The following is a 27,533-nucleotide window of genomic DNA, read 5'->3' on the forward strand; positions in this document are numbered from 1 at the left end:
TTTCTCATTCATTCTGCAGTGCCTTATACAGAGACTTAAATACGCCTAAGGAAGATGATTAACAGAAATAACAAACTGGACCCAACTAACTAACTATCATGACAACTCAACACCAAGTGGCACACACCTCAGCAACAACTTATAAAAACGCAAGAGCTTTATACATAGGAATAAAAAACGTAAAACCAAAAACCACGCTTCTCCTTCACAGAGCCAGTTCTGCAGGTGCTGCTCTGTATCTATTTTCTGCAACTCAATTAACCAATACCTTCCTTCCGCTCAACAGGTTAACCATAATTAGTCTTGACATATATATTATATGTTCATATATAGATTTTTTTCGAAAATGTGAAATTATACTTTTCCTCGAAGTACTTTCGAAGCTACAATTACACTTTCTCCGAGAATTTTTCGTTTAAAACAACTCGTGTTCCTTTATGGTTTGAATAGAAAATGTTGATTTTATGTCCAAAAAAATTACATAAACTTTTAATTTTTCCGCTAATTCAATATTTCTCTAGTAATATTTTTATAACTATAGGATATGATGCAATATATATAAAATCAAAAAGGTGTAATTGTGATAAAATATTGCTCCAGATTTTTATAGTTATTGGATAAAAAATAGTCATCGAGAAAAGGGTAAATTACATTTTTGGTCTCATAAATTGACTTGTTTCCAATTTTGCTCTCACATTCAGGTCAATTCGCACATTGAATCCCATATGTGTTTTTTTTTTCTTCAACTTGAGAACCATTGAGGGATTTCCATCCAATTGATAATGGCAACTACTCTTTCATTTAGTCAATACAATCCAAATAAGGGTAAATTATATTTTTGGTCCCATAAGTGGACCTATTTCAAATTTTAGTCTCACACTCAGGCTAATTCGCATTTACATGTGGGATCAAAATTAGAAACAGGTCCACTTATGGGCATAAATATGCAAAATTAGTGAAAATAGACTAAAATGCGCATTTTAAAGCTATAGAGGAATAAAATCATCCAAAATTTATCCAGATTTGGCCAGAGGACTAAAATGACGACTTTCGAAAAAGTTCTGGGACTATTTTATGCCATTCACAATCAGTTACAAGACTATTTTTGCAATTAACCCGTCCAGAAAACATAAGCAAGAAACACAGTCGAAGCTATGTTTTCAGTGAGGTAAATGCTTTCTCTATTTAAATGGTACAATCTGGTGCCTTATTTTCTAGTATATATTTTCCTTAAACTTTTCTTATTTAAATCCGGAGCTCTAATCATAACAGCGATGAGCTGGTGTTTATAGCTTACGCACAATCAAAGGAGCACCATACTGGGGTTGCAAAGTGAATATTGGGAAAGGAGCATGCAAGTACGAAGAGGACAACTCAAACGAGAAGTGTTGTAGTATCATTGCCAAAGCCATTTTTGCCTCAATCATCGCAAAGTTTTGGCCGACACAGACCCGAGGACCTGCGCTGAACGGTATGAAGGAGTATTGAGTCTTTGTTGCACTCGAAATTCCTTCTGAAAATCTCTCCGGCTTGAATTCCTTCACATCATTGCCCCAAATATTGGGATCATGATGGAGTAGGCCTATCAGTAGCGTCAGCTGTACTCCTACCGGTATAGTTGTGCTTCCCAGTTGCACTGTCTTTGTAGGTGCTCGAATGATCAAAGGTGCCGGTGGATACAACCTCAGAACCTCTTGGAAAATCATCGTTACCTGGATGTATAGAATTGTTATGCCTGGTGATTTACAGGTCATGGTGAGAGCAGCACGTTTTGCCCATTTTGGATCTTGTTCAAGATTCTTACTCGGGATAAATGAGTTCATTGCTTTTGTGTCTTTTATGTGCATAACTTGTCGTTAAGGTGATATTTTTGCTCAAGAAACCTAAGGTAGGGAGTAGATCATCTTACAATTTTCAGCTGGTGGAGACCATCAAAAGTTGGTTGTTTCTTCCCAAAAACTTTCAGAACCTCTTCCCTCGCCCGGGCTTGCCAGTCCTGATGATTGCTCAGAAGCACCATGGTCCACACCAGCAAAGTTGAAGTGCTGTCCGACCCAGCAAAGTAGAATAGCTTACACTCCTCGATCACATCTTCAATACTCAATCCCGCATTCTTGTTCCCATGTTGTTGAATTTCTCTGGAATTGGATTCCATTAATATTCCCAGTAGGTCCATGTGGATGATCTCTCCCCTTGCCATTGCCTGCTCTCTCTGGTTGATAATACCCCTTACCAAAGATTGGATTTCTTTGGTGATTGCTCTCAACTTTCTATTTGCTTTGGTGGGAAAGTATCTATTAACGAAACAAATTAGTTCTGAAAAACGAATTTAATTTCTTATTCCAACTCTTAATTATATTTGTTGTTCAAGAACCAGGTTTGGCCGAATCAAACCAATCACAGAGCAAATATATCACACTTGTTATGTAATTGATTACTTTTCCTGAAATATACACCAATCACAGGCTAAGTATATAGTACTTACTATATGATTAATTTAGATTTGATCGACTTGGGTTCAAACTAAAATTTCCTATTTATAAAGATCAAGTTTTTATTTTATACAAAGAAATAGATGTGAATTGTGGGATTTGTACCTCCATCCCGGAAGAAAAGAGAACGGAAAGAGGTGCAAAACAAGCTTAACTTGTTCTCTTTGGAGCTCAAATATTCTTCTTCCTTCTTCATAGCTACGGCCAAAGGCTGTCCGAGAAATCACATCCCCCGTCAAATCTTGAAGATAAGGCCAAACGTCAATTTCCTGTGAACTTCCGCTGCCAGAAATCGAAGCTTCCCATTTCTCTATCAGTTTTGAACAACTCAAGAACATTGCCGGTATCATATTCTGCAAACAAAATTTTGAACGCAACGATCCTTACCAAGAAAGAAAACACATTTTAGTACTGTATTTGAGCTCTATGCTTTGTGAGAATTTACTTTCAACTTCTCCATATGGAAGGCCGGGTTCATAATTCTTCTGTGTTTAGCCCATCTGTCATCTTCAAGATACGCAAGCCCTCCTACTATTGTTTCACCAATAGGGTCCGGGAGCGGCTTATGGAACAGACCAGGTTTCGACAAGATCTCCTTAATATGCTCTGGATCAGCAACGTTCAGTCTTGGTGAAGGTCCAACCCAGATGAAAGAATGTTTACCTGATTTTAGACCATAACAGAAACGGCATGAAGTAATAAATCATATAGATATAGATACAGATTGTTTTCACCTATAAAACTTACCATATTTATCAATGATGTTGTGGTAATATGGAAGAATATGAGGTGGTAGATCGTCGGAAAGCTTCAGTGTTTTGGGCTGTTTAGTTTTCATGACATTGCTCAAGTCTTGCATGTCTCCACGAAAGAGTCTGTATGGGTTCCCATTGAGACCTTGCTTCCTAAGAAGTTTCTCCAGCTTCTTAGGCCTAAACCAGACCCAATTCAGTAATTTCACGATCAGTGCAGTAGACACAAGTATAAGGATAGAAGCCAAGATTGAGCTAAGTTTCATATCCATTTTGATCTTCTGATCTTCACGAATATGAGAAGATCTAACGTATGATTTGGCTTTATAGACTGAGTGAAGTTCTGATCTAGCAAGAGTTTGTTAATTCTAGTATTTATGTCTGCTGTTGATTTCTTTTTCTTGTTACTCCTTACTATATGTTATATTCTTGAACAAAATTACAAAACAGAGATGGAGTTTGTGCCTAATTGGCATTTTTCAATAACTATAAAAAGTGTTTCGTCTCCGATTCTGTTAATTGGATATAGAGTTTTAAAACGTAATAATATCAAATTTTGAGATATGATCCTTATAGAAAACAAGCTTATAAGTTTTATTTGAAAGAACTGAGAATGATCACCCAACAATTCCCTTTAGAGGTGAAGATGTGCGTCCAACAATGGATGGACTTCGTTCTATATATAATTTTAGTCATGAATATATTTAGAGGTTAATATTATATCACTTATTACCTACAAAAATCTTATTTAAAATTGTAAAAAGATATTTAAGCTCTAGGGGAACGTTAATTATATGAAGGGTAAAAGTGAAATACTAACAAGTTTTGTCTATTAATGGATTTTAAAATTAAAAAATTTATTAAAAAGTTTGGTTGAACTTATTTTTTTAAAGAACTTATATATTTTAAATATTTTATTTTAAAATCTTATAAGCTCTTAAAAAAAAATTACCAAATAGTTTTTTAGGGAACTCTCATAGATATTACAACCTCAACCAAACACCCTCTTAATCTTTTATGTGCATACTGACAATCTAATCACTCATTAATTGAATTTCCGTACGTAATTTCAATTAACAAAAATAGTTATTTGTTAATATGAAATTTATTCTTAATATTCATTTACTTTTGTTAATTAACTTATTTTTGTTATAAATTTATCCTAAAGAAAATTTATATTTTTCTAAATTTAGTCAACCACAAATATGTTACTATAGAGGCAAACTTGTAAAATTAGTCCTGTAAGTATGAGGGTAGCAAAATTATTTGTCGTGTAACTATTGGGTTGGCAATTTTAGTCCTATATATTTTAACTTAGTGACAATTTTGGTCCTTTCACCCAAATTACCCAAAAATTAACTGGACAAGCTTGCTGTAGGAGTTTTATTTTGTGCTGGAGTACTAGACACTCTAACAATCATGCGGCAGATGCCCTGAGCCGCAGGGCGGATTTGGTGGGGTCAGTAGCAGTGTTGTCCTCTAGCGCAGTTACCACCTCTGTAAGGGATCGGGCGCACGAGTTACTACTGAAAGATCCAACAGCGCAGGACTTGGTCCACCTCATCAAGCAAGATAAAACTCGGCAATTTTGACTTGAAGATGGGCTACTGATGACCAAGGAAAACCGCTTATATGTGCCAAAAAGCGGGGACATAAAGAAATCACTTATTTTTTAATGCCACAACACTCTTTGGGCCGGATATCTAGGAGAAGAACGCACCTATAAGTTGGTGCAGAGGGCCTAATGTTGGCCATAGATGTGGGATGATGTGGAGACGTATGTCTGCACCTGCTTGATTTGCTAGCGGGATAAGACAGACCATCAGAAGAAGACTGGTTTGCTACAACCACTTCCCATTCCAAGGAGACCTTAGGAGAACGTCTCCATAGACTACATTTCTGAATTGCCTAAAGTGGGAGACTTAGGCTCCATTATCATTGTGGTCGACCGGATATCCAAATATGCCACTTTCGTTGCAGCCCCAAAACACATCATGGGAGAAGGGATGGCTCATATCCTCTTCAAGCATATTGTCAAATATTGGGGCATGCCGAAAGATATCGTTCTGATCGAGACTCTCGTATTACTGATATTTTATTGATCGAGTTGTTCAAACTCCTCAGATCCAAACTCACTCACAAACTGACTGCCAAACTGAATACTTCAATTCTATGTGGGAGAAATACCTTCGACACTTTGTGTGCGATGCTCAGAAGGATTGAGTGAAGCTCTTGGATGTCGCTTAGCTGTGTTTCAATGCCCAGAAGAGCTCTTCCACCAACAAGAGAGCTTTTGAAATTGTGACTGGGCAACAAGCGCTCCTTCCTCCCACCCTCGACTCCCCACAAAGTGTGAGATCCCTTCTCGCTCGAAGTTTTTCTCAGGAATGGAAGCAGAACATTGACATCGCTAGAACTCAAATACAAATAATTATAATTTAAAAACTGTTTTATTACTCATAAAAATAAAATTTCTCTAATATTTTTATTTAGAAAAATTATTTATCATAGTTTATGGTCAAATTTTATTAAGATATTCTGAAAGCATAATAATTCTATTAAGAGTAGTTCTATTAAGAATTTTAGGATTTTTAATGGCCTTTAATGACAGAGAGAGAAGTAGATATAATTTTTCCAATCTAAGAAGTAATTATCTCAAATTATTTTGATTCATCCACGCAACTTATCACTGATAAAAACTGCAGATATATCAAGAAAAAAGAAGCAAGAAACACATTGGAAGCTATGTTTTCAGTGAGGTAAATGTTTTCTCTGTTTAAATAGTACAACTACTATATATTTTCCTTGAATTTGTCTTGTTTAATCCCAAAGTCTGATAATACAAGTGTTTATAGCTTACGCACAATCAAAGGAGCACCGTACTGGGGTTGTAAAGTCATAATTGGGAAAGGAGCATGCAAGTAAGAAGAGGACAACTCAAATGAGAAGTGTTGTAGTATCATTGCCAAAGCCATTTTTGCCTCAATCATCGCAAAGTTTTGGCCGACACAGACCCGAGGACCTGAGCTGAATGGAATGAAGGAGTATTGAGTCTTTGTTGCACTCGAAATTCCTTCTGAAAATCTCTCCGGCTTGAATTCCTTCACATCATTGCCCCAAATATCGGGATCATGATGGAGTAGGCCTATCAGTAGCGTCAGCTGTACTCCTACCGGTATAATTGTGCTTCCCAGTTGCACTGTCTTTGTAGGTGCTCGAATGATCAAAGGCGCCGGTGGATACAACCTCAGAACCTCTTGGAAAATCATCGTTACCTGCATGTATAGAGTTGTTATGCCTGGTGATTTACAAGTCATGGTGAGAGCAGCATGTTTTGCCCATGTTGGATCTTGTTCAAGATTCTTACTTGGGATAAATGAGTTCATTGGCTTTTGTGTCTTTTATGTGCATAACTTGTCGTTAAGGTGACATTTAAGCTCAAGAAACCTAAGGTAGGGAGTAAGATCATCTTACAATTTTCAGCTGGTGGAGACCATCAAAAGTCGGTTGTTTCTTCCCAAAAACTTGCAATACCTCTTCTCTGGCACGAGCTTGCCAGTCCTGATGTTTGCTCAGCAGCACCATTGTCCACACAAGCAAGTTGGAAGTGGTTTCCTTCCCAGCAAAGTAGAATAGCTTACACTCCTCGATCACATCTTCGATACTCAACCCCACATTCTTGTTCCCATGTTGTTGAATTTCTCTGAAATTGGATTCCATTAATATGCCCAATAGGTCATTGCGGATGATCTCTCCGTCGGCCCTTTCCATTGCCTTCCCCCTTTGGTTGATAATACCTCTTAGCAATGATTCGATCTGTTTGGTGATTTCTCTCAACCGTCTATTTGCGTTGGTGGGAAAGTATCTATTAACATAACAAATTAGTTCTAAAAACGAATTGGAATTTCTATTCCAAATATTATTGCATTTTCTGTCTCATTTAATATATAAACGCTATGTGTATACCTATTTTATTTACGGAACATATATGTATGAGTTATGGATTTTGTACCTCCATCCTGGAATAAAAGAGAACTGAAGGAGGTGCAAAACAAGCTTAACTTGTTCTTTTTGGAGCTCAAATATTCTTCTTCCTTCTTCATAGCTACTGCCAAATGCTGTCCGAGAAATCACATCCCCCGACAAATCTTCAAGAGAAGGCCAAACGTCGATTTCCTGTGAACTTCCACAGCTAGAAATTGAAGCTTCCCATTTCTCTATCATTTTTGAACAACTCAAGAACATTGCCGGTATCATATTCTGCAAAAAAACATTTTCAAAAATGATGGTTATGAAGAAAGTAAACACATATTAGTACTGCATTTGAGCTCTATCCTGTGAGAATTTACTTTCAACTTCTCCATATGGAAAGCCTGGTTGATGATTTTTCTGTGTTTAGCCCATTTGTCACCTTCAAGAAACAGAAGCCCTCCCACAATTGTTTCACCAATAGGGTCCGGAAGCGGCTTATGGAACAGACCAGGTTTCGACAAGATCTCCTTAATAAGCTCCGGATCAGCAACATTCACTCTCGGTGAAGGTCCAAACCAGACGAAAGAAAGTTTACCTGATTTTAGAGCATAACAGAAACGGCATGACGTAATAAATCATATAAATATAGATACAGAATGTTTTCACATATAAAACTTACCATACTTATGAATGATGTTGTGGTAATATGGAAGAATATGAGGTGGTAGATCGTCTGAAAGCTTCAGTGTTTTGGGTTGTTCAGTTTTCATGACATTGCCAAAGTCTTGCATGTCTCCAAGGAAGAGTCTGTACGGGTTCCCACTGAGACCTTGCTTCCTAAGAAGTTTCTCCAGCTTCTTAGGCCTAAACCAGACCCAATTCAGTAATTTCACTACCAGTGTAGTAGACACAAGTGTAATGATAGAAGCCAAGATTGAGCTAAGTTTCCAATCCATTTTGATCAGTATCAGTACTTGAGAAGATTAAGGTGCATGATTTGGCTTTATAGACAAAGTGAAGTTTTGATCTAGCAAGAGTTTGCTGATTATGTCTGCATTTGGTTGAGAAAATTAACGTTGTTTGATGAGAAAATCTATGGAAAATGCTTCTCCGTCGGCAAAGGCATCTCTGGGCGGGCGGCGGAGTTTGTATTTCTTTTCTGGTGTTACTGGTTTGTATGTTATGTTCGTGAATAAGAATACAAAACGGAGACGGAGTTTTTGATGAATTCACATTTTGGCTTATGACTTTGGCTTAAATCAACTTAATCTAAGTAAATTAAAAGTATAAGTTGCAAATAAAAAAATATTTTTCCAACTTATTTTCCACGAAATGTTAATAAACATTTAATTAAGTCATTGATTCAAGAAATTATAAATAAAAAAAGAAGATTAAATGTCAATCAATTACCAATAATTTAGATACTTAACTATTACAAAATTAGGTATGTATCTAAACTTTTGAAAAAAACTAACATATGTCTAATACAGTTCAATAAAAATATAGTATTAATAGCAAAATATATATTAAGTGACAATTATTTTTATTTTATCACTATATAATTATTAATGATAAAAAATATACATAAAGTTGTCACTATAGAATGGCACGAAATTGCGTTTACATCAACCGATATATGAAATATTGAACAAAAGGTAAAAGTAAAAATTTATGACATTTTCTGACGACGTCAACATTTTTCGTGCAAGCTCTCATCATAAGAGATACAATTGTAAACAAAAAATCTTCAGAAAAGGTGTAAGTGTAGTCTTAAAAATATTTCGGGACAAAGTATAATTTCACAGTTTTACGGCCATCACGACTTCAAGTAAAGCTTATCACAAATGTTGTGCTGATCAGCATTGCATGGCGACGGTGTACGAATCAGCGCCTGGTCGGGGAATGGGGACCGAGGGCGGAGGTCCCCCAGCCTTTAAAGCATTGCAGCCCTTCCTTAAATTACATTACACGTCGTGCGCGCCCCGGAACCATCGTATCATCAATAGGAATCGGAATTTTGTCTCTATGTAATTAAATAAATGGGTGCTTCATCCACACCCCATTAATTTTTGAAATCACGCGGTGGCCGGTGAGCATCCATCCATGCATCATGTGGCTATTTGGAATTTCATTCTTTTTTTTTTTTTTTTGAAGTATGATCCGTTTTATCAAAATCACACGATTTTATCCTCGATCTAAGGTCGAAATACAGGTCATGTGACTTTAGTTTAGGTCCTTTAACTTTGTGTCAAATTATTATCATGATCCCTGAATATCTACATTTGATTAGAACAATATTAGGCAAGTCCTAATAAACATTTACAACGTAAGTTACTAAAATCAATATGAGATAACTCCAAAAAGTAATAAATTCAATAAGTGAATATACTTGAAATTTATGGGCTATAGATATATAGATGTAATCAAATTGTACAACCTAATGAAATTCTTTGATTCAGGAATGATCAGACAATTGCTAATATCAGTTCGATTCATGCCAAAACCAATGCGAGTGTAAATGCATGGATTCTTAAAATGTTTGGTTATTTTATATGTTTGGGAGCCTTTTAGTAATTCATCAAAACCTGTATAATCCCCGTATCAATTTTAATAATGTCCGAAGGATATAGGAAGTGTTATGAGCTGTACGTGCCACTGTCTTTCTGTATTCGATGTCGGATGGCAATGGCAGTCGCATGATATTCTACAATTTCAGCACAAGAGATTGAGTTCAGGTAGGAGCTAATGAATCAGAGTTCCATCAAGTTTTGTTCTTGCAAAACTCTACTAGTAGGCGCAGACATTCATCAAAAAGACTATCTACATAACTATTTGAAGCACCCAATTTTGGCCGAATGGTGATTCAACTAGTTCCAATTAAATTGATCGATAACAGAACCTGGAAATTCTGGAAATTTCAAATCTAAGGTTGCTAGCCAAAACAAGAAGATAACAGCCCTTTCTGAACGGGTAAGAGGCACCGATGCTTAATGGCTTTCTGCCTGTTTCATTTAAAAGTGGATAGCCTTGGAAGCTTCTCTCGCAAATAGTACAGCCTTGCCCTGCGGACTTTCCGGTGGCTGACAACTTTTATCTCTTTAATATTTGGTGAATATCTGTGTAACAGGAGAGAACAGAATGTGAGTTCAGATGGAAGGATCTTGACTTGATCTAATAGAATAGAGAAGAAGATAAATGAAAATGGAGCCATACCAGAAGAACTTAGATCAAAGTACTTATATTGACTAATCTCGAGGCTAAATTTTCAATTATAATCAATGTTTCAAGTTTAAAATTAAGTTGTTGCTCTGACACCAAATGCAAATTACCTCAAAGTTAAATGTTTGCACGCATATTGCAGATCAAATGAAAGGAAAACTCCTAGTTTGAAAGGCAGCAAAATCATGATTATAGAATAATGCCATACATTAAATTCAAGGATAATCATAGCTGAGTAAGGTGACACTACTGATGATCCGACTCATATCTGCTAAAAGCCACATATGAACATACACTTGTTAACCATAAAAACTAAATTCAGAAAGAATTATCCAAACCACTTCAGCAAAGAGCCACCATGTTTTGTTAATTCTTAAATCAAATTACTTTCCAGAAATGATTGAGAAGATTATAGTTTAAGTATTTTATTGAAACGAAGAGCCTGCCTTTCATTATTCCTTAGGAACAGATTGTAAAGTGTGCACTGTGCAGGTGCAGTCAGCAATGATTTCTACTCTATCATACAGCTTGTCATGAAGTTCATGCACAACCAGATTCAAGGTATGATGAAACAAATTCAGATGAAAATACATGATGTTTCTGCATATCCACATCTGAACTGTTGGTTTATTTATGACTTCAAGCTACCTAAGCCAAAAGATTCCATGGTAATATTTTACATTGTGTTCAGACTCAAAATAACAAATAGTGGGATATGATTATGAAGATGACCAAACAAAATAGCAACTGATATTATGCTCATCGAACTTCCGATGAAACTTTCAGTGGCCAACATCTAATTAAATTTGAACTGTCCAATACTGCCAGGAGCATCTTTCAGAGAGGAGGAATACTCTTAATCAACTTTAGAATTTCCAACATACATTTGGTTTCCTAACCAATAAACCTCTCATAGTTAGAAACCCCCAATAGATATCTCTTTAACAAATCATTACTGTGGTTGGTTGAATTCTTATGTGCTTATGCAGTAAGTCATATGGTCGGTGCCTCAGTGGAAAGAAATGGTAAATATTTTAAAAGATGCTGGATGACCACAAAAAAATAATTAAATGATTGAGACTAAGGCTCCAAGATGGAAAATACATACACAGGGAACACAATCTCAACCCCAACACCAGCAATAACCCGTCGAATCCGAATTGTTGTGTGGATGCCAGCATTTTGCTTTGACATAACTATACCTTTATATACAGACAACCGTCGCCGGTTCTCAGGAACTTCCTATAAAGCAAATAACAATTCTTCCATTCAAATAATACAGAGATACAAATGATACATAGGTATCATTAAGTAATTGTACTGAAACTAAATCTAGTACACATAAAAAAATGTTACCAGCTTGATTTCCACAACATCCCCAGTACGAAGATCTGGAATAGGCCTTTCCTTATCTGAAGCTTCAATTGCTCTTTTATTCAGTATCTGTTTCATAGCAACCACAAGAATGAAATTCTTCGACATAAATAAGCACAACTTTTATCCTCCTATGAAGAAGTCAGAAGTACAAAAAGATATATTGGATAGATGAAAATTGGGTAGACAAACAAGATATCATATTAAAACCAGCATGAGAGTTTTTTTGGCTTTAGAATGCAAAATCAAAAGGCAATGACAGACATCTTTTAAGATCCAACACAGGTTTTAGACCACAACCCATGATACTCAATCCCATCGGTTGATGAGGATTAAGCTAATTCATTACTCTCTAAGTATCAATGAGTACATTCTCTCCAAACCAATACCAAAATCCAAAATTTGAACTATTTTGAGCTTCCACCATTCTCGTTTTAGCCTCATATCCTCCACCGGGACCATAATATGAAAACCCTCAACCAGCAAAGCTACAGCCCCTTCAACTTCCCCATTACCACCAGCACCCTTCCTCTCTTACCCTCCCTTGCAAGCTTTCTTAGCAGCCAAACACCATCCATTCCAAGCTGCAATCGTACATCACCAGGTGAATACCTTACTTACAGCAGAAACATATCAGGCACATTATACAATCACATACATGAGTCTCATGAAAATCGGGAACACTGATCCCAAATGTGTAAAATATGAGTGTTTCACATCTTAGGTCATTAATTATGATGAACACGGTCACTAGCTGAGCTCTTCACATTACTCATACCTAGTATAATATCATATAAGATGAAACAAATCTGCACCAGGAATTTGGTTAGATGATTTAAAAAGTTAATAATTATTTGGACAATAAATCCATTTGCTGCTAGATAACATTTCTCGAGTTAGTGACATCAATTGAGGATTGTATTTTTAATTACTTCCCAAGTTCTCCATACTCCTAACATTGCTCAATTACTTCCTAAGTAACCTATCTAACGGAGAAAATAAATTCCCTAGGCTCCTTTTTTATTCTAAAGCCATCTGACATTCTAAGTACGAAGTAATGAATATTCCATACTTTCAGGATCCAAGCCCATTCCTAACTTACCTTAATCTTCTAAAGTCTAACTTATCACTATTCTCATAGTTGAACTGATAAAAATGATGAATGAGTATGCTTAAACTCTTATCCTAAGGCTCTCTAACATTACTATGTTTTTCCCTTTCCTGTACCTTGTGGTAATTTCAACACAGTCACCCTAATGCAAGCCAGTAACTTTAATCATGCATCAGTTCCTATAATGAGATAAGCATCCGCTTCACCGAGAGTACTGATTGGGAAGTTGATGGGTGCCACCCATCAAGCTACAGATCATTTTGAAGGAGGCATTATACACCAATTTATTCTAGATACAGGTCGATACTCTGTTCTTTCATGCAAACATGATCATCACCATCGGTAATTGAAACCATACTTCCAGGTCAATTTAGTACTTTAAGCACAGCACCACAGAACATGGATTCTTAGCTCTATATTATCAGTACCTAAAGAACTTATCCCATACCATTTATCATGTAGCTCTCTTCGTCTCACTGTTGAAACATTCAAGACACAAGAATCAGCCAAACAACACACCCATGACAAGGCCGGACGAAATGTGCAGGAAATTTAATTTACAATTCTTGATATCAAAACAGGCATATTTCCCAACACATTAAGAAGACTTATTGTAATAAATAACGGTAAGTTCAAAAAATTACCCCCATAATATCCCCAAGTTTGACTCTAGGTTGTGAAGGCGGCTTGTCAGCGGCCACAACCTCAGTCTCTTCAGACTCAACACTTTCCACATTCTCAGCGCTTTCTTCAACTTCCACTTCCGCTTCACCATTTTCTTCAGCCCTCACAAGGAAGGAGCAATTATTGCCCCTTCCTGAAAAACTGAACCCGCAAGACCTCGCCGGAGTCCCAGAAACCAATACCCCGGGGAAGAGCCGCCGGGATACGGCGGCGGAAAAAGCTAGGTTGTTCGGCGGGCATTGCGCCGAACTCCTAGGAACCGTGAACAAGGCCTGCGCAGATTACAAGGAAAGGAAAACATGAATAAATTAACTACAACATGAAGAATATATTACATCTATCACCCGAATTCCCAAGAGAAGGAGATGGAAACCTGGGGAAGAAAGTTGGAGGCCATGAATGAGTGTGAGTTCAGAGTGGAGATGATGCAGTGATATAGATATGATTGTGAGGGAGCTGAAGCAGACCCAGCTTATCCGTTCCGCGCTCGGCTTGAAATTTTGGGCAATACTCAAAACGGGTTCGGGTATTTACACCGGGTCAGCAAATATTGGACTTACCCGATTCGGAAGTCAAGTGTTTTTTCCATAATATTTGTTCATTTTCCCAAAATGAAATAAAATACATAATTTGTTATATGATTATGTACAATTTGAAATATATTCCAGGCTTGGATTGAATTTATTTATAAATTATACACTCCATATATGTAATTTTTTCTTAGATAGAATAAATAGTGTAATTATTTATATACATGACGACGTGTATATATTAAATCTAAAATTATATTAGCATCCTCGAGATTACGTTAATATATACAAGCCTAAGGAATATTATCGTAACACCTTCATGGGTGTAGCTGTAATTTGCAGCACACAGAGAGTGTTTGTGTAATTTGACCTAACATCAAAGTATGTTAATTTAATTTATCCTATATTAAGAGGGTATTTGGCTAAATTTTTTTAAACATCTTATAAGATATTGAATCTTATTTTAAAAATAAAAACCATAAGTGTTTGGATAAAATAAGATGTTAGGACGTTTGGTATAATAAGGTCTTCAATTGATAAAATGACTATAATGGGCATGATATCATTAGAATCAAATAAATTGTTATAAGTTGATATATTTTTCTAGTCAAGAACATTTGAAATCAAATGTAGTAGTTTAATAAGTTATAATTAATTCATTTTATCATCATTCTCTTTTATCGAATTAAATAAATATAATAAAAAATAAAATTAAACATATACATCAAGTGTGTGATCCGACCACTATGTACTGTAATTATTTTTCATTGTATTCAAAATTGTGTACCCACAAAATTTTCATTAAAATTTCATAATTTATGATACTAGAACTACATTGATATCCATATTTAATTCCCAATGAAGGGATAAATGATCTTCTATCATATTTTCATATCTTATACAGATATCATTATCTCATGTGTGCATTTTATGTGGTCTCATGTTTGAATTATAAAATTTAATCTAATTATAATTTTTAGAGTTAATCACACTTACGCGCCTTTAAAGATACTAAATTATATTTTTTCTAAAAAAAATTAGAAATTATATTTACATCCCATTTAAAAATTCTGGATTTACATCTGACCTCTTTTTGTTAAGATTTGGATGAAAAATACTTACATAAGTAAAAAACTATTACATAAATTTTTAATTTTATCCCTCATTGAACATTCCAACGTATATTTTTGTACTTATAAAGTGATAAACGTAATATATAGAAAGAGAGATTGAGGTTAACATCATATCAATCTTTCTTTCATAAGTACAATATTATTACGTAAAAATATTAAATGATGGAAAAATTTAAAAATTTATATATGCAATTTATTTGCTAATATCAATATTTTTTATCCAACTCCTAATAAAAGGAGGTCAGATTTAAACAATGAATTTTTGGAGGGTGTATAAGTGCAATTTCGTATTTTGATAGGGATCTAAATGTAATTAACAAAATTTCATATATCAATCACTGATTGACGTGACATGAATGCGCCATAAAAGTGCATTGAAGGAGGGATGGAGAGGAGAGTTAGCCTTTGCATGGGAAAGTGTGGCGTCCTTTAATGGGCATTTACTTCACCCGTTCACCAAACCCTACCTAAGTCCATTAATAAGTAGTCTCGTCGGACAAATTTTTGCCCCTCCACTCCACTCCCACTTTCTTGACAACAACTCTTCGCCAAAACCAACCAGCTACCATACATACACACACTTCCCGTGATATGGGGAAACACGGTGCAGTTCCCGCGGCCGAGATGGGCGGAGATGAAAGTGGAAGCTCCACCATGCGCACGGCGGAGACGCTGCTCCGTGTCCTGCCCATGGCCCTCTGCGTGGCGGCTCTGGTCATCATGCTCAAGGATTCCCAGACCAACGACTACGGCTCACTCTCGTATTCTGATCTGGGAGCCTTCAGGTTCGTACATACATACTCTTAAGTCTTTAATTTGCAGCCTGTTAACTCAAAATATCTAAGAAACTGCGTGTGCCTCCTGGTTTTATAGGTATTTGGTGCATGCAAGCGGAGTTTGCGCCGGTTATTCCCTTCTCTCCGCCGTGGTTGCGGCGGTGCCCCGCCCGTCAACCATGTCGCGGGCTTGGGCGTTCTTCCTCCTGGACCAGGTTTGGTTTACACTACGTACAGCTAAACACCATTGTAGGGTGCAAGAAAATCGTGTCAATCCATTATGAATCACTCGACAAAAAATTCTTATCAAAATCAGATTTAATTGAACTAAATTATTTATACGATAAAAAATATTATATTTATTATATAATTAATTAATTAGATCCCTGACAGACCCAATTTGAATTTAAATTTTCTTTATAATTTTTACTTCATTTGGGGAACAAAAATGCTAAAAATAGATATCAAAAAGCGTAGTTGATTTAAGCAAACATATTAACCTCAAACAATTTAAGTACATAATTTTAAATAATATAATTTAATTTTGAACCCTTGGCGGTCTACTTAGAATATTTAAGTAGATTATATATATAGCTCTATTATAACTTCTTATTTTATTTTTGGTAGCTGCTGACGTACATTATACTGGCGGCCGGAGCTATATCGACGGAGGTGGTGTACCTAGCGTACAAAGGCGACACATCGATAACGTGGAGCCGGACGTGTGGGTCGTTCGGGGGTTTCTGCCGGAAGGCGACGGCCTCCATAGCGATCACATTCGTCGCAACCCTTTGCTACGCAGCTCTATCACTCATCTCGTCTTACAGGCTTTTCAGCAAGTATGATGCCCCAGCTGCCTACAGCAACAAAGGGATTGAGGTTACCACCTTCACTACCTGATCTCAATGCTTCTGATCTTGGCTAGCTACTGGCCATGCATGTATTGTACACTGCAGAACCTAATAAAATGTAGAGTTTGTGTTTATCTTGTTACCTCACTCATCTCACCCCCCCTAATTATGATGCCAATTTATTTGATTTTGTGCAATATTTAAGTCTCATCTAAAAATTTAAACTTTTAACGAAGAAAATTATTTAATATTTATGTTTTAAATGTTGAATTAATTTTCTGTTTTAAATCTTGTTGTATTTTATGTTCAGTTTTTTTTTTTTTTTAATTAAAACCACCTAGAGGTGGGGGAACTTTTCGGAGTCCCCAGTCCTTCTATATTAAAATTCACAAAATACTTACAGCGGGGAGAGCTACCTCCCTAGAATTTCTAGCAAAGCCATAAGCAAGGAGTACTACTCCCTTACAAATATAGCAACAATGAACGAGGAGTACTACTCCCTTACAACAAAAGACAGGTGTACTAGTAAAACTATGGCGAGTCAAAAAGCTTTTTGTTATCCCACCACATCATGAATCGCACAACACCTGCAAATATGTTCAGTTTAACATATATATACACGCCATTTTTACAAGTTAGATCGCGTTATTTATTTTATTTAAAAATAGATTTTATATATGTACATGTGATATATATGATTGAAATAGAAAATGTAATTAGACGACGTTTTTTTTTTTTCAAACGTGGCATGAGATTTGGGTCCAAGAGTTGGCTAATACCACGTTAAATGACCAACTTATTTTAAAATCTAAGCGCTTAAAAGAAAAATTATTTGATATTTTAATATTAATAACCTATTTAATATAATAGAATTGAATTTGAATTACAACAAGAAAAAATATAATTTTAATTCTGTAATTTAATGGTTGATGTTTTTCGTCCTACACAAATTAAGTTTCGCAATTTAATTTTATAATTTTATAATTTTAATAATTTTAACTATTTTTTTATCAACTTGGTTAGAAAATTATATTTAACTCGCACGTACTTCAATTAAATTATAATTTAATTCTACAACTTACGTGTTATCATTTTTTATCCTACCCAAATTAATCTACATGATTAAATAATATTTTTCGTTAGTGATACAGCGAGGATACGAATATATGGACTAGAAAATTCTAGTCAAATTCAATCTGACAGAACTCAGTTAGTTATGTGATGTGATTGACATAATTCTACTTGTTTATAAATTGATAAAATTAACAATTATATATTAAAATAAGAAATAATTACACTTCCCTGCTCCGAAATTCGGTATAATTATACGTAAATCTTTTATAATTTAAAAAATTACATCCAACACCCTTTAAGTTTGCTTCCATCTAATAAATAGGTCCCTCGTTTTGATCAAAATTCACTAAATTTACTGATATTGGCAAAAAAATCGAATGAAAAATTATATTTACCCTCAATTGACTTATTATTAACTTATTGCAGGTCAAAAAAATTTCTTCAAACTAAACTACCCCTATAACGACAAAAATATAACTCACATCCATTAACACATGAAGATGTATGAGGGTAATTTGATCGATTAATTTTGATTAAATGGAGAGACTTATTTATTAAAAAAATAAACTTTAAAAAAATTAAATATAATTTTTCAAATTATAAGGAATTTGCGTGTAATTATATATACAAAATATCGAGGGAAGTGAGTATAATCATCCCTAAAAATAATTTCACTTTAATCCTATTTAAGAGACTCGGTGCTTCCGTCACCCACCACCATCCCTGCACCTTATCTTAATATATATATTTTTAAAAATTTTCTTATAAAAATTCAAAGTTCAAAAACACAACACAATGTGGTTAAGGTTTAATGTTGTCACATTCACAACGTGGATTTTAAATTTTTTTAAGACAAATTAGAAAAAAAAAATTACTATTGGTTATAATATTAATGACTGTAGCTAAAAATCATGATAAATAATTATTATTAATCAAAGTTAAATAAAATTGATGCAAAAAATTAACTTTTCCTCCATAAAAATATTATTTGTTACAGCTAAGAGCCATAGTATAAAAATATTTGCCATGACAAATGTTTTAACCACCTTCATAAAAACGACCCTTAATTGTTGCATGACTGTAGTTAATAATTATTTGCTGCAACTATTTATTATTAACCATTGCAATTAGCTATATTTAAAAGTTATATTTCTTGCGGTGACTTTTAGTAGAGTTAAACATATATCTTGGCATATATATTTATTTTTATGTGGTTAGGCCTTATTTTTTGACATTAATCCTAAGTCGGTTATAGGAACCATATATAGTCGGCACATATAGTGAAGATTCAATCGTTCCTAAAGTCTATGGGGTATCACTTAAGGGTGTCAATGAGTAGGTAAGACCCTATCCAAGTCCGTAAATTAATTTTAAGACCCAAATTTATTAAAAAATATAGATTGAGTTTGGTTGGGTTTCTAACCATCATGACCCATGGGTCTATGTACCCAATTTGAATAAAAAGTATATATTTATTTTTCTCTCTAATTTAATTGGACTATTATTTATCAATTGATCTGCCTTTAAGCGAACAAATCTAATAAACTTAAGATATTATAACATTATTTATCGTGTAATTCTTTAACTGTATACATTAACCAATAATAATTAAATAATTAGTTATAAAAATATGTTATCATGCAGGGTAGTATTTTTCAATATCTTGATAGGCAATAATATTTGTTTGAAGACTTCATGTGATAAAATAGAATCTTTAAATTTTATAATATTGAATTTGATTGCTATTAAGTATGTAGATTTAATATTTTCATAAGATTATTTTGTAAATGGTATAATAAATGATATATTATTTAATAAATTCTATAGAAAAAGAGCTACTTGTTAATTTGTCTCAATAATTCTGAATTTATTGCTAAATTATGAGGCAAAATAAAAAGAAAAAAATTTAATTAAATGGATCGAAGGAAAAAATTGGGTACGTTGACTCGGATATTGGATCCCATCGCATTTTGAGTTGTGTTCAATGGATTAAGTAGGGTTTGAATATAAATTAATTTATTTGAGCCTCTTTTGGATTTAAGTCTGAGTATCCTACCCTACTCATTGACAAGTCTAATATCACCCATATTTTTTTACTTATGCATTAAAAAAAACACACACACACAACTATATATTTATATATATGTATGTATATATATATATATATATATGTGAGGACATTCTTGTTTTCATATATTAATGACCTGCACATGCGCAATAATAACTTGACAAGAGTCGTATTTCAGTTGTCTCAATTGATCATTAATGACACCTAACAAAATTATAAATTATGAGCCTATCAGCAATGATTCCGCAATAATATTATTAAGGGATAATTACATTTTCACCCCTTGACCTATATTAATTTATTAAAAAAATCATTCTTATTTTTTACATAATTATAGAAACTATCCATGACAGCAAAAAAAATAGAGATAATTTTTGTAGTGATGCTGATATTTTAAGGGATGTGTTTGTAATTTTTTAAAAAGTAAGGGGTGGTTTGTGAAAATAATTTTAGCACTTGGTTGTGTATGTGTAATTATCTAAAAAATAGACGTGATTCGTGTAAATGGGCCATAGGTCAAGGGGTGTAAATATATTATCCCTATTATTAAAAGGGATAGTTATACTCCCCTTCCCTGAGTTTGGTGTAATTATACGAAAATCGCATGGGGTTTAAAAAATTACAATTAGCACTTTTAATGTTTTGCTTCTGTCTAATAAATAAGTTCATCTATTAGTCAAAATTCACTGAATTTGCTTATATTAACCAAAAAATTGAAAAAAAAAATCTATATTTACTATCGATTGACTTACTGCAAATTAAATAAATTTTTTTATGATGAAATTACCCTCATAAATCTTCATGCGTTAATGCATATGATGAGATATATCTTTACCAATATAAGGGTAGTTTAGTTGGAAAAAAATGTTTAACCTGCTATAAGTCAATTGGGGGTAAATATAAATTTTTATTTAGTTTTTATATTAATATAAGCAAATTCAGTGATATTTTAACTAATGGAGAAACTTATTTATTAGACAGAAGCAAATCTTAAAGATGTTAAATATAATTTCTCAAACTACGTAAAATTTACATGTAATTACATCAAATTTTAGGAGAAAGAAGTATAATTATCACTTATTTAAATTAATTATATATGTGGCCCTGATCGTGCTAGTGATTGAAAATTAATTTTTGGCCCCGTCTATTAACTTTTGGAAACTGGTACTGTTGTAATAAAACAACGTAAAAACTAGAATTTTAATTCTATAATTTTGAAAGTAATACTTTATATCCTGCGTGAATTGCTTTTCTCAATTTAGTCCGGTTAAGTTGTTTTTCAATTAGTTTGGCCAAAAATTGCATGTGATTTGCATACGATTTAATTAAATTATAATTTTTAGTCATATAAATTAATTTATACAAGACAAAAAAAATATATCAACCATGCAATTCATGTAAGACCAAAAATGCCAACCGACCCCAAGTTATATGACTAAAATTGTAATTTAACTGGATCATGTGCAAGCCGCATACAATTTTCGGCCAAATTAGTTGAAAAATATTACTGAACTAAATTATAAAAATCAATTCATACAAGACGAAAAATACCAATACTCTTAAATTCCTGAGCTAAAATTATAGTTTTTCCTAAAACAAAAATAGTTGTAACTTAATAATTGTTATAGTTAGTAATAATTTTGAAATTGTTCATTTAATAAAGCCCTTTTAACTAATATTACATTCTATAATTCACGGCCACTTCAAAAAATTATCCAATTAGTATCGGACACAACACGGCTCGATGTTGGCCCTTTTAACTAATATTGCATGTATAACTTTATTTTTAATTTGGTTTGACCAAAGTGAAATTAAAAAATTATGAGTTCTAAGTACTTTAGGGTTATAATAATAAAAAGAGTTGGATGAATAAGTAAAATTAGAATTATGATTTTTTTGACAAATGATGATTTGCCATTTTTTGAAATCACTTTAATTTTTTTGACAAAAAATTTAATATTTTTGGAGGATAATTAATGTAGGCTACATACTCCAGGGGTAGAAAGCCACCACTATGTTTGGATTTGTTTTCCGCCCATCTCTGAAACTGATCCAATGATTAGTTCTTTTTTTTTTTTAGGTTGTTTTAGATTATTTTATACTGTTAAGAACCGATTTGTTCACAATTCTCTCTTTTATTTCTAGTCGTTTCTTCTCCGTCGTACCTCCAACTGTGCAGCCATCACACCCATCTCATCATTGTCCTCGAGTGAGGGTCTGGTTTTGAGGGACGAGCCACCGAATTTCCTATTTTTTTCGCTGGTGAAGCCGAGCAACAAGCCGTAGAACACATCCGGTGGTAGCTAGAAGCAAAAAGATCCAGAGGAATTTCCCTGTTACGCTTGTGTTGTTTCCTGGAACCCTAAACCTTAATCTACATCGATGTGTACGGCTGTGATGATTTTTGAAGCAAAAAGATCAGATGGGTTTGCTGAATGGTATCTGATATTTAGCCCCTTTATTTTTCTGATGATAAAAGGCGTTCCTGAGCATATAGTTTTTCTTGTAAAGGCATTTCGTCCAGATATGATGTGGATGTGTATTTGATTTTCTACTATTACAAATTCTTCATAAAACAAATGAAATTGGTGGGAGGAGAAAGAAAGGTGCGGTTGGGGGGAGGGGGTTGGTGGGTTCATTAGTTTATATTTTTATTTGTCAATAGTCTTTTTTTAAAATGTGAAGATTTTAATTTATTCTTTTTATAAATTATATATAATTAATTATGTTTTATATCTTATGATTATAAATTGTATTTATTTTATAAATTTTTTAATCTATTTTTGTGTGTTTTTGATTAAATTTTCTGTGGAATTATTATTAGTGTTAATTAAAAGGAATTTACTCCCCAATTGGATTAGTTTACCTTAATTTATTTATATACTGCATAAATTTGATCTTCTCCTATTAAAAAATTTGAAAGTCAAGGTTTTAATTATAATAATTAGTTATTTAGAAATACATTATTATTTTTTGAATAAATTATTATTACAAAAATTCAGTAAATAAATTATTTACACACAAATATTATTCCAATGATATATACAATTCAACCCACAAATAAAATTATATACAAATATAAATACATATAAAAAAAAATGATTTGGCATGAACAGTGAATTTTGTTCCAAAAAATAAAACCAAACATACAATACATATTTTATATTATTTTAAATTATCTTTAAAAACAAATCGAAACATATATATTATTTTTAAAATATACTTATTTATCTTTATATATCTTTACAAAACACAACAAAATACATCAAAATTAAATCCAAACACACAGTTTCCAAACCCCATAACAAACTTTTTCACATTTCTGTGAGTAGAAGTTGCAGTTTCCAACTAAATTCCCGGAAGAACAAAATGAAAAATCCCACAAAAATAAGAAAGGATGGGTCCGCCGCTGAAAGGAGGATTGACGGCGAAGAATTGGGGGTGCGAAGGGCGCAATCGGGAAACGGCGAGGGAGGTCGATCTGGCCGTAGACTTGCTGAAAATCGATGGGTGAGGGTCCGTTGGACACATCGCGAGATGGGCAGACGAATTGTGGTGGTTCGGCGGCTTGATCGTTCAGACGGCGGCTGGAATCGAGGCAGAGGAGCACTTCGGGCCTCGATGAAAATGCAATCGAATCGGAGAGAAATGTTCACATATTCAAGGTTATGCTAGTTGCTAGAGTCAGTGGTGTTGCTGATACCCCTCAAAAGGAAAGAGCAGAATACTTACATCCACTTCCTCATAGATTTGAGGTTCCATTTGTCCCCTCCTTCCCTCTGGCTCTCAATTTTGGTCACAAATCCCTCAGCCATGTCGGAGAAGTCCATATGTTGTAGACTGCCCAAATGTTGAATGCCTGACGGAACCTCCTCCAACGATCTGCAGCCGGACATATACAGTTCCTGGAGAAGCGGCATGCAGCCCTTCTCCACTATTACCAACCGTAATCTGTTTAAACTTAGTAGCCATAATTTCTTCAGCCTCTGAAACCCTGAAGCTCTAAAGCACAACCTGTCCCCTTCATAAGCATGTGATAGTTCAAACTCCATCAAATAAGGCAGATCTTGGAGGGAGTTTAACGGATCATGCTTCATCCTGCTCCATCTCAAATACAGCCTGGTAAGGCCATGAAGAGCAGGTAACCATTCAGGTAACTCGCGTAGACGGCCTCTTAGTTCAAGCGTTTCGAGTGGAGGAGTCGGGTATACAGGATATTGCATGTCGATGATTTCGTCCTCTGCAGTTGATGCAACATACAACGAACGGAGGTTGGTGAGTTTTGCAAGTGAGGAGCAAAGATCCTTTCCGTCTTCTTTTTTCAACTTCTTGATGCCTAAACTTCTCATTTCTGTCAGCTCTCCGATCTCCCTCACTATACTGGTATCTTCACCAGCTTGTGTAGCTTCAATATCTGAAAGATTCTGCAGGGCTGAAAGGCATCCTATTTTGTATGGAGCCTGAAAGCTCTGTACATCGTCAAAGGGCCGGTAGCCTCTGCTCTTTTTGTTGCTGTACAGCAAGAGGTGCCGAAGTCGTCTGAGCTTTAGGATTTCGATAGGCAGTTCTGTAACCTTTGTGCACCTGAGATCTAATGTCTCCAAATTCCTAAGCTTTGCAATTGACTTCGGAATAGTTTTCACCACTGTGTTCTTTAGGCCAAGATACTTCAGAAGACGTAATCTGAAAACATGATCCGGGATCTTGTCAGATAAAGCACCTTTCAATTCTAACACTTTGAGTGGACTAGAACCAGCACAGAGCAACTTAGATAAGTTCCTCTTAGACAATGCATGGACAGAGTCCAGCACTAGGAGCGACCGGAGCTGATCACAACCTTTGATATCTTCCGTATTTCCAGTGGAACAATGAATTGCTACTCGTCGGCTCTTATTTGGCCACCTTGTTTCTCCTCCACTCTCTATGGTCACAAAATTCTGCTCCTTGGACTTGGTTAAAACGATCATCCGCAAAAGGTCATGCACACGAACTCTGATGGGCCTCCCATAGTTTGTTGTTTCTGCTACTTGGATGAGGCTTCTGTCAAGAAGCTCCTTGACATGGTCCTCTGCAACTTCTTCCATTGTTTTCCCTTCCTTTGGGTGTATGAACCCTTCAGCCACCCACAACCGGATCAATTTGGACTTATAAATCCGGAAATTCTCTGGGAAAATGCTGAAGTACAAGAAACAAGGTTTCAGATAGTGAGGTAGATTATAGTAGCTGAGAGAGAGTAGTTTCGTCATTCTCCTAAGATGATCTCCTTCTAATTCATCACCCAGACTCCGATCAAATTTGTTCCATTCTTCGATGCTGTTGTTCTTTGTAGCTAAGAGGCTGCCAATCACTACAATGGCAAGCGGCAAACCTTCACATTTCTTCAAGACAATTGCAGCAGCATCCTCCAAATAAGTGGGGCATGAGCCCCCCAAGAAGGCCTTCCTACAGAACAATGTCTTTGATTCTTCTTGAGACAGGGGCTCCAAATTATAGACATGGCCATTGCATTCAATGCTAGCACCATGGCCGATGCTATGAAAACGTGTGGTAATAATAACGAAGCCATAAGCACCAGTTCTGGGAAATGCATATCTGATGGCTTCCCAAGCATTCAGTCTCCAGACATCATCCAAAACAATAACATACGTTCTGCGCTGGAGGAACTGATAAATGAATTCTTTCATTTCATCAGCATCCATGGCGTCCAGTCCTTCAGGCCTTGGTTGATTGATCTCCCCGACGAGCTTTCTGATCAGTTTTCTTAAAAACTCCTCCAGATTGAATGAGTGTGAAACAGTCATCCACACATGAGAATGGAAATGCATTTTCACTACGGCATCGTCATAGACTTTTCTGGCGAGGGTGGTCTTGCCCAACCCTCCTGTGCCCACGACTGAAATTACTCGAAGCCCATAATTATATGACGAACAAAGCCACTCAATCAATTGTCTCTTTGGCTTTTCGAAGCCCACAACTTCTGCCTCTTCTAGTAGAAGGGCATCACCTCGACCGTCATACCATGTGCCATCGGCAAAGCCAGAGCTCGAGGTTCGTTGACTCGCAGCGCTGTGGATGTCTCTGTATCTATGATGGCCTTCGGAAATACTTTTCAATCTGGACTGCAAGTCCCGGACTTCAGAAGCAAATTGACGGCGACATCTCAAATTCTTCACTGAGACATAGATCCTGCCAAGACAGCCACAATTCCGATCACTGTGCTCGTACGCAAAACCGAGCATGAACTTGTCCATCACAGCTTCCGCATCGTAAGCAATGTCTCGAACTTGCTTAGCCCATTCTCTGAGCTGTGGGTGGATATCTTCTCTTTCTTCGGCCATCATCAAGAATGCTCTCATGCGGCCAATCTCATCGCGAATATTGTCAGTGTTTATTCTAATGCTTCCCAGCAGTTCTTGCTCTTCGCAAAACCATGCTGACAGTTGGTGCATCCCAAACGACACCACGCTCTCAGCCATTGCGAATTGCATGATGGGATATGAGATTGCTAAGAAATTGTTGAACGAATATCGAGGCTTATACTCAACTAGTATCTTACATGAATGCTCAAGTGCAAAGACAAAACTATGGCTCAACTTCTATTTGATGAGGGATTAAGGTTCTCTTCTCACAATTGACTTTATACAGACAAGAAGTGGAAATGCAGGACAAACAACATGAATTTTCCAGGAAATTAGTTGAATTTTCACTTCAACGTATGATAGAGATCTCACTGCAGACTTTTCTATGCAACCGTATCCATCTTTCTCCATCAGCAGAATTGGGGAGGAAATGGGAAGGGAACTGTAAGCTGAAAACTTCTTGGAGAGCAAAAGACTTCCATTTGAAGACTTTCAAATTATTCTTTCTGCTGGAGAGCTGGTTCGGTTGAAATGAAAAGTAAATGTAGAGATATCTATATTGTTAATGATCTCTTAGACTAATTTTAAGTTTGAGGTTACACGAACAAGTACGAGTTTCATCAAACGTATAGATATTTCTCACAATATGAATTTGTGAGTTTACTGTATTAGAAAAAATATAATTTCCATTATGATAAATCACTACAGCTAAAAGAAGAAAACCGTGTCAATTATAAATTAACCACGGCTTCGTCATAGTCATTAGCTGTTGTTTCTACAAATATAGTCAAAATATTAGCTATGGCTTAAACCATAACAAATGTTTTGACTATGTTTAAAAACTATGACGAATATTGATTAATCGTGGTAAACATTTAAGTTTTTGTTTTAGTCTTGTTTAACTATGGTTAATAATATTGATTTATCATGATTTAAGTCGATGACATTTATAGTATAGAGAAAACTCATTTTTTATTTTTTTATTTTTAGTTATATTGATGTATTAATTGAACATTATTAGTTGAATTTATTAATGCAATTACCACTTAAAAAAAATATACACACATACATATATATATATATTATGTATAAAAATATGAATTTCACAAGTATTTGTTCCTATTATATAAAGAACATT

At 34.9% G+C, this 27,533-nt stretch overlaps 5 protein-coding genes across 5 annotated transcripts; 1 reads left to right on the forward strand and 4 right to left on the reverse strand.

Moving 5' to 3' along the window:
- Positions 1–1,048: 1,048 nt before the first annotated feature.
- On the reverse strand, positions 1,049–3,600 carry LOC105176901 (cytochrome P450 CYP72A219). The gene is made up of 5 exons (XM_011099844.2): positions 3,240–3,600; positions 2,938–3,155; positions 2,598–2,845; positions 1,910–2,294; positions 1,049–1,712 (listed from the first exon to the last, which is right to left on the reverse strand). Exons 1-5 carry the CDS (start codon positions 3,514–3,516, stop codon positions 1,287–1,289), a joined length of 1,554 nt encoding a protein of 517 aa, XP_011098146.1. The 5' UTR covers positions 3,517–3,600; the 3' UTR covers positions 1,049–1,286.
- Positions 3,601–5,973: 2,373 nt separating this feature from the next.
- Positions 5,974–8,435, reverse strand: LOC105176902 (cytochrome P450 CYP72A219-like). The gene is made up of 5 exons (XM_011099846.3): positions 7,896–8,435; positions 7,594–7,811; positions 7,257–7,504; positions 6,719–7,109; positions 5,974–6,519 (listed from the first exon to the last, which is right to left on the reverse strand). Exons 1-5 carry the CDS (start codon positions 8,170–8,172, stop codon positions 6,094–6,096), a joined length of 1,560 nt encoding a protein of 519 aa, XP_011098148.1. The 5' UTR covers positions 8,173–8,435; the 3' UTR covers positions 5,974–6,093.
- Positions 8,436–9,926: 1,491 nt separating this feature from the next.
- Positions 9,927–14,125, reverse strand: LOC105176900 (large ribosomal subunit protein bL19cz). The gene is made up of 5 exons (XM_011099843.3): positions 13,978–14,125; positions 13,565–13,876; positions 11,792–11,878; positions 11,544–11,677; positions 9,927–10,332 (listed from the first exon to the last, which is right to left on the reverse strand). The coding sequence occupies exons 1-5, from the start codon at positions 13,999–14,001 to the stop codon at positions 10,224–10,226; spliced, it is 666 nt and encodes a 221-aa protein (XP_011098145.1). The 5' UTR covers positions 14,002–14,125; the 3' UTR covers positions 9,927–10,223.
- A 1,559-nt stretch (positions 14,126–15,684) lies between these two features.
- On the forward strand, positions 15,685–17,028 carry LOC105176899 (CASP-like protein 2A1). The gene is made up of 3 exons (XM_011099842.3): positions 15,685–16,052; positions 16,141–16,258; positions 16,671–17,028. Exons 1-3 carry the CDS (start codon positions 15,859–15,861, stop codon positions 16,941–16,943), a joined length of 585 nt encoding a protein of 194 aa, XP_011098144.2. The 5' UTR covers positions 15,685–15,858; the 3' UTR covers positions 16,944–17,028.
- A 6,243-nt stretch (positions 17,029–23,271) lies between these two features.
- LOC105176898 (disease resistance protein RPM1) lies at positions 23,272–26,735 on the reverse strand. The gene has a single exon (XM_011099841.3). It carries the CDS (start codon positions 26,522–26,524, stop codon positions 23,765–23,767), a length of 2,760 nt encoding a protein of 919 aa, XP_011098143.1. The 5' UTR covers positions 26,525–26,735; the 3' UTR covers positions 23,272–23,764.
- Positions 26,736–27,533: the final 798 nt, after the last annotated feature.

Source organism: Sesamum indicum, linkage group LG13 (genome assembly GCF_026168435.1).
Source record: "Sesamum indicum cultivar Baizhima isolate 11 linkage group LG13, ASM2616843v1, whole genome shotgun sequence".
In the NCBI taxonomy this organism is placed as follows: Eukaryota; Viridiplantae; Streptophyta; class Magnoliopsida; order Lamiales; family Pedaliaceae; genus Sesamum; species Sesamum indicum.